The sequence below is a fragment of the Ursus americanus genome, chromosome 23 (assembly GCF_024610735.1).
Source record: "Ursus americanus isolate L20-20 chromosome 23, mUrsAme1.1.p, whole genome shotgun sequence".
Classification (NCBI taxonomy): Eukaryota; Metazoa; Chordata; class Mammalia; order Carnivora; family Ursidae; genus Ursus; species Ursus americanus.
The window spans coordinates 14,038,583-14,045,906 of NC_142149.1; the positions used below are offsets into that span (position 1 = coordinate 14,038,583).

Sequence of the window (7,324 nt, forward strand, 5' to 3'; positions counted from 1 at the left end):
GGGTCACCCAGCACCCCTGGCCCGTCTCCCAGGGGCATTAGTACGGCACTTCCGGTGAGCTATTTCGTTTCGTATTCCTCCGCCGACGCCAAGTGGAGAAGTAGTGCGCACCGCTAAACCCGATGGGCGGGAGCAGCCACGTGACAATGTCAGGCTCCGCCTTCCCGTTTCACTTGGTTAGGGGCGTGAAGGCTCTTTGGAGACGTAAACATCTCCAAGTGGGCTGAGTGGGTTGGCCTGTGCTGGCCATTTTGTCGGCTGGGCTGGACCTGGAAAAGGGCGGGGTGGCTTCCTTGAGGTGTGGAAAGAGGAGAAAAAGGTGAAGAAGCGAGCGTAGGCTGAGGTATCTCAGTGTGGGTGGGCCCAACCATGAAAGGGGCCCCAAATCGGAGACTCTGAGGGAGGGGAAAGGTGGGGGTGGGGCGAGAACATGGCGGATCCCGGAACGCCGGCGGGCGTTGCGGCCTCTGCGCAGGGGCGGGGTGATTAGGTCATAGAGCGGCTCCCAGAATTCTCTGTGGCGGAGGAGGCGGTCCAGGCTATAAAACCGGCTGCCGGGACGCGGCCGGCACCTCATTCATTTCCACCGGTCTCTTGTCGAGCAGCTCCGGCTCCTGTCATCGCCGCCCCTCCGCTGCTGCCGCCCCCGCAAGGCTTTGCCATCGCCAAAGCCACCTGCAGCGACTCGTCGCACCCTTTTCTCTCCACTTTGTTCCCCGCCAACCGCAACCATTGACGCCATGTCGGGTTATTCGAGTGACCGAGACCGCGGCCGGGATCGAGGGTGAGTGTGCGAATAGACTTGTCAGGCCCGGCAGTGGGGGATGGGAGGCCGATGAAGGTGGCGGCGGGCGGGGGCGGTGGGAACTTGGTTTCTCAGCCTATTCTTAGGCTTTATCAGCCGAAGGTTTGCGCCATTTTGATACCTGTCCAAAACTGACAGAGGGACGGTTTCCTGTTAACGGTCCTTAAGCTCGCCTTTTGTTGGCGGGGGAGGGGACGTCGAAGCCCCCCTCCCCCGACGATAGAGCAGCTGTTGGGAGAAATCGGGGGAGCGTATTTCGATGGGAGGAAAGCGCGACGCTTCCAGGAGAACGAAGTCACCGCTCTTAGGTGCGTCTTTTCGGGAGGTGTTTTAGGGCCCCCGGGAGGTCTCTAGTAGCCGAGGGGGGGTCGCCTCCGAAGCCACTGATGCGGCGGGGGCAGGAGGGCGGCCGGCACCGCGGGAATAGGCCATGTGGCTGAGTCGCGGGTACAAAATGCCGGCGTCGGACATGGCGGCGGCGCCTTTGTTACCCCGCCCGGCGGAGGAGCTCAAAATGGCAGCGTCGAGAAAATGTGGCGCAGAGAGAAATGCGAGACAAAGGGGGAAGCGCCGCCCCAGCGGGAACGCCGCCCGGTCCGGGACTCCTCCCCCGGTAGTTGCCAGCTCCTCCTCCTCTTTCTCTTTGCGTTATATAATTTTGCTATCTTGATCGGGAGCCCTTCCGCCGGATCCCCCCAATTCGATAGCTTGCATAAGTGTCTCTGAGACCACCGTCCTTGTTCTGTTCTCATTGCTGGTGCTGTCTCATTATTTCTTAAAACCACAGCTTTGCTTGAAAACAGCTGATACATAACATTGCTGTTAAGCACCTCCCTTGTATTGTCTCTCTCCCAGACATTTAATTTGTAAGCTTACGGGAAAGACTAGGAGCCAGAAGCTGTTGTCTGTCCTTGTAATCTGAACTTCAGGCGTTTAGGTAGCCAGTTTCCGATCTGATAAATCCCGGGCTGTTGACTTGGATTCAATAGTGTATTTGGGACAACGGGAAGTGAGAGATGGTGCTAATTGTGGTTTTTGAGAGCATGACCGTCACTAAGGACGGTGCTAAGCCTTAAACCTCGAAAAGTCATTCGTTAACCTGCAGTGTGTGCCAAGGGACAAGAAGTCTGTGTATAAACTTTTTTGTAGACGTTTGGAAATACGAGTAACTTCTTTTGTGTTTTAATTTCAGGTTTGGTGCACCTCGATTTGGGGGAAGTAGGGCAGGGCCTCTATCTGGAAAGAAGTTCGGAAACCCTGGGGAGAAACTAGTCAAAAAGAAGTGGAATCTTGACGAGCTGCCCAAATTTGAGAAGAATTTTTATCAAGAACACCCTGATTTGGCTAGGCGCACGGCAGTGAGTAATTTCACATAGCTTCATTGGGCTGTAACTCAATAATGGCTTCTCATAAGTTAAAATAGGAACAGAGAAGTCTGGGAAATGACCAAATTTAGGGAAATTCACACTTTCTCATAGTTAAGAGGTGGTACTTTGGAAACAGGTGGCTTCTAATTATTTTGCTTAGAGTGGTTAAATCCCGTTCTGTGTAGGTTTTCTATATGTGGATATAGGTTTTAAATGACCCCATTAAAGTTCACTGATAGTTTATGAATTTAGGGGCCTGCTGACTGCATATTAGTGAAGGATGTCATGGTACTTAGAGTATTACAATTTGTTTTATAGCAAGAGGTGGAGACATACAGAAGGAGTAAGGAAATTACGGTTAGAGGTCACAACTGCCCAAAGCCAGTTCTGAATTTTTATGAAGCAAACTTCCCTGGTAAGTGCCAGTTTTGAGCCACCCGCCCCTTTTTGTTATTGCCCCTTTTTTCTTGGCATCACTGAATTTTACTGAATTGTTGCTAATTGCAGCAAATGTCATGGATGTGATTGCAAGACAGAATTTTACTGAACCCACTGCTATTCAAGCTCAGGGATGGCCCGTTGCTTTAAGTGGATTGGATATGGTTGGAGTAGCACAGACTGGATCCGGGAAAACATTGTCTGTAAGTGTGGGAGAATTTTTGAGTTTTAATCTGTGATTATATGCTAGAGAAAATGGATTAAGTATATAAGAAACCAGAAGTCTTTTAATTTAACTCCTGTTGTTTGCTTCCCCACCCCAAATAGTATTTGCTGCCTGCTATTGTCCACATCAATCATCAGCCATTCCTAGAGAGAGGTGATGGGCCTATTGTAAGTATATGTCTGTATTTTTTCTTAATTTTTGCATAGGAGTACAATATAGAGATTTGCTGTGTAGACTACATACCAAAAAAATAATTCTCGTAGTGTTATATATAGAGGTTAGTTGTCTCACGTTAATTTAGTTGGAGACAAAGCTGCCCTGATGATACTTCAGTATTGAACAGCAAAATCAGTGACCTGCCCGTGTAATGCCAGTCAGTTTAAAACTAGGATCCAAGAGTCTGCTAAAACCTGTTCCACTTTTCGTTTCTCTTTAGTGCTTGGTGCTGGCACCAACTCGGGAACTGGCCCAACAGGTACAGCAAGTAGCTGCTGAATACTGTAGAGCATGTCGATTGAAGTCCACTTGCATCTATGGTGGTGCTCCCAAGGGACCACAGATTCGTGATTTGGAGAGAGGCATGTAACAAAACTTTTTTGTCACTGTTGGGTGCTGGAAGTTCTAGATGTCATAGTTACATCTGTGTGTTTAATTGAAGGTGTGGAAATCTGTATTGCAACACCTGGAAGACTGATTGACTTTTTAGAGTGTGGGAAAACCAATCTGAGAAGAACTACCTACCTTGTCCTTGATGAAGCAGATAGAATGCTTGATATGGGTTTCGAACCCCAAATAAGGAAGATTGTGGATCAGATAAGAGTAAGTGCCTTTAGAAATGTTTTATTTTCCAAACATCATTTTCAATTTATTCTTAGAATACATTGGTTTTTTTTTTTTAATCCAAAATTCTTTAGCCTGATAGGCAAACCCTAATGTGGAGTGCAACTTGGCCAAAAGAAGTAAGACAGCTTGCTGAAGATTTCCTGAAAGACTACATTCATATAAACATTGGTGCACTAGAACTGAGTGCAAACCACAACATTCTTCAGATTGTGGATGTATGTCATGATGTAGAAAAGGATGAAAAGTAAGTTTTCTATGGAAGTCATAATTCTAAAAATTCCGCCATACATAGGTTATCCTAAAAGTGACTTTCAGTTGGGTGCAGTGTGAATGTGTTCATTTAAAATTAGTCTGTCAGTCTTCCTGAGAAATGTTTTCCTTCATTCACATAATTGGTTATCACTGTATTTATAGCTTTCTTTAGGTGAAGAAACGTGCTTAAGGACCAAGCGTTCGTGCAGGTGTTTTTTCTGGTAGCTATGTAAATTGGACATAGTGCTTCGGTGACTATAAATGTGTGGCCATAACCATGGACTTCTTTTAAAATTCACAATTTTTTCCCCCAAGACTTATTCGTCTAATGGAAGAGATCATGAGTGAGAAGGAGAATAAAACCATTGTTTTTGTCGAAACCAAAAGAAGATGTGATGAGCTTACTAGAAAAATGAGGAGAGACGGGTATGTGGGCTTCTATCGAAGCTGGTGTATGAGAGCTAAGTTTAGGGGGAGGGGCAAACTGATCAAGAGTAATGGATTTGAATGTCATGAATGACCATTATCTGGTGTAAATAAAACTGCACACTTCAGGTGACATTAAAGGGATTTGTGACTAGATAGGCAGTAGACTAAAACCAGTTGGGTTTCAAATGTGAGCCTACTGATAACGGTTTTTCTTTAATGTAGGTGGCCTGCCATGGGTATCCATGGTGACAAGAGTCAACAGGAGCGTGACTGGGTTCTAAATGGTTAGTCAGATGAAAATTTTTTTTTCTCAAAACCTGGAGTTTTCAGATTATTGATGATCCTTTCTTTTTCACAGAATTCAAACATGGAAAAGCTCCTATTCTGATTGCTACAGATGTGGCCTCCAGAGGGCTAGGTTAGTAAAAACTCGAATTCATGGCTTGGTTTCCCAGAAGATCTCCATATAATTTTTTTAAAGAAAGTTTATTGCTTTCTTTAACCTCTGCATTTTTTCTAAGTTTTTTTCATATAAAGGTGCAGTCTTTGTGGCAAGGCCTAGGCATGACAATCGGAGGACTCGAGGGGGATGGAGGACTAGTGATCGGCTGGCTGCTTCCAGTCGATTAGAGAGGTGAAAAGCTGAAAGTGTGCCAGTAATCTTCAAAAGGCAGAACATACCACCTCTGCCCCGTAAACTGTTCTCTCCGGGGGAAAAAAATGGAAGTTATCCTCACAGTTCACTGCCGTGGTATTTCTTCTGTCCCATGCTTTGCATGACTGCCATGGTACAGCATTGTTTCAAACTGTTTACTGTGATCTGTGGGTCTTTGAGTTTCAGTGAGTTTGCTGAAATGTTGAAGAAATATTTCCAAACTTCAATGTTCAATGAAATTTTTGTTCAAGTTTGAAATGGAGAGAGCAGCTTTAAAAGGTACTAAGCCTTTTACAAATTGGTGAGTACTGGCACATAAGATGTAGAGCCAGGAGCAACTTCTCACACTTAGTCAGTGGGAAAAGAAAGCAGTGCTTTGAAAGTTCCTCCCTCACCTACACAGTAGTCGTCATGTCGAGACCTGCCAGAGAGAGACACATTCTCAAGTGAATCCTGGCTTCTTGGAAGCGCTTGCCTAGACGAGACACAGTGCATAAAAACAACTTTTGGGGGACAGGTATGTTTTTCTTGCAGCTGCGGTTGTAAGGTCTTGGCAAGACAAGCAGTGTGGCCAGAATTTTGAACTTCTGATGAGTGTGTAATGCAAAGGACCATGTACATTTTTGTTTAAAGGTCCTCAAAATGAGCACATGAAGAGGTTGCTGTGAACCTTTAAGTGGCCCTACTGCGCAGAAGCATTCAGATGTCACTTGATGATCTGTAAGGGGACTTGCTGGTTTGGGAATATGTTAGAGAATACACATCCTTTTGACAGGCTCTCTATCCATTGGGTGGGTAATGAGACAGGTAGATGGTGTGTGCTTTTTTTTTTTTCTCCCCTTCCAACCTCAATGGTATTCCTACAGAGAATGGATAACCATTTTAACTGTATTTTTTGCAGCCCGTACCTTCTTGGGAATACAATTGTCTAACTTTTTATTTTTGGTCTGGCTGTTGTGGTGTGCAAAACTCTGTACATTGCTATTTTGCCACACTGCAACACCTTACAGATGTGGAAGATGTGAAATTTGTCATCAATTATGACTACCCTAACTCCTCAGAGGATTATATTCATCGAATTGGAAGAACTGCTCGCAGTACCAAAACAGGCACAGCATACACTTTCTTTACACCTAATAACATAAAGCAAGTGAGCGACCTTATCTCTGTGCTTCGTGAAGCTAATCAAGCAATTAATCCCAAGTTGCTTCAGTTGGTCGAAGACAGAGGTTCAGGTAAGACCAACCTTCATTAAGAAATGTTGGTGATTTGGGGTCACATGATTGTCTACAAATCCTTTAAATGGGATTGGCGGGTGAGTAAAATCTTCAATATGAAACAAAATACTTCACGTGTAGAGTGAATAGAGCTTCCTAATTCCTTCTGTGTTAGTAATGATTTGTGCCATGGAAATAATCAGCTTGCGATTTTTTTTTTTCTTCTTCTTGACAGGTCGTTCCAGGGGTAGAGGAGGCATGAAGGATGACCGTCGGGACAGATATTCTGCGGGCAAAAGGGGTGGATTTAATACCTTTAGAGACAGGGAAAATTATGACAGAGGTTACTCTAGTCTGCTTAAGAGAGATTTTGGGGCAAAAACTCAGAATGGTGTTTACAGTGCTGCAAATTACACCAATGGGAGCTTTGGAAGTAATTTTGTGTCTGCTGGTATACAGACCAGTTTTAGGACTGGTAATCCAACAGGGACTTACCAGAATGGTTATGATAGCACTCAGCAATACGGAAGTAACGTTCCAAATATGCACAATGGTATGAACCAACAGGCATATGCATATCCTGCTACTGCAGCTGCGCCTATGATTGGTTATCCAATGCCAACAGGATATTCTCAATAAGACTTTAGAAGTATATGTAAATGTCTGTTTTTCATAATTGCTCTTTATATTGTGTGTTACCAGACAAGATAGTTATTTAAGAAACATGGGAAATGCAGAAATGACTGCAGTGCAGCAGTAATTATGGTGCACTTTTTCGCTATTTAAGTTGGATATTTCTCTACATTCCTGAAACAATTTTTAGGTTTTTTTTGTACTAGAAAATGCAGGCAGTGTTTTCACAAAAGTAAATGTACAGTGATTTGAAATACAATAAATGAAGGCAATGCATGGCCTTCCAATAAAAAATATTTGAAGACTGAATTAAGTGGAAATTGTACTTTATTTTACATATATAATGTCATGTAAAACTTTTGCTTAGATGGTCTGTTTTTTTTTAACCATAAAAACTAAATTGACTGCTCCTTTCTATAAATGGAGGTTTGGGAAGTGGGGAGATCAGAAGGCCCTTAG

General features: G+C 44.3%; 1 protein-coding gene across 3 annotated transcripts; it reads left to right on the forward strand.

Annotated features, from left to right (window-relative positions):
- Positions 1-201: 201 nt before the first annotated feature.
- DDX5 (DEAD-box helicase 5) lies at positions 202-7,174 on the forward strand. 3 transcript variants are annotated; one of them, XM_045814574.2, is made up of 14 exons: positions 202-319; positions 606-784; positions 1,998-2,163; positions 2,491-2,587; positions 2,680-2,813; positions 2,938-3,003; positions 3,273-3,414; positions 3,495-3,655; positions 3,751-3,923; positions 4,247-4,357; positions 4,583-4,644; positions 4,719-4,778; positions 6,026-6,250; positions 6,468-7,174. In XM_045814574.2, exons 2-14 carry the CDS (start codon positions 741-743, stop codon positions 6,869-6,871), a joined length of 1,845 nt encoding a protein of 614 aa, XP_045670530.1. In that variant the 5' UTR covers positions 202-319; positions 606-740; the 3' UTR covers positions 6,872-7,174. The 3 variants fall into 3 exon arrangements, with proteins under 3 accessions (XP_045670530.1, XP_045670529.1, XP_045670527.1); XM_045814573.2 differs by having other exon boundaries at positions 204-343; XM_045814571.2 differs by lacking the exon at positions 202-319 and having other exon boundaries at positions 561-784.
- The last annotated feature ends 150 nt before the right edge of the window (positions 7,175-7,324 follow it).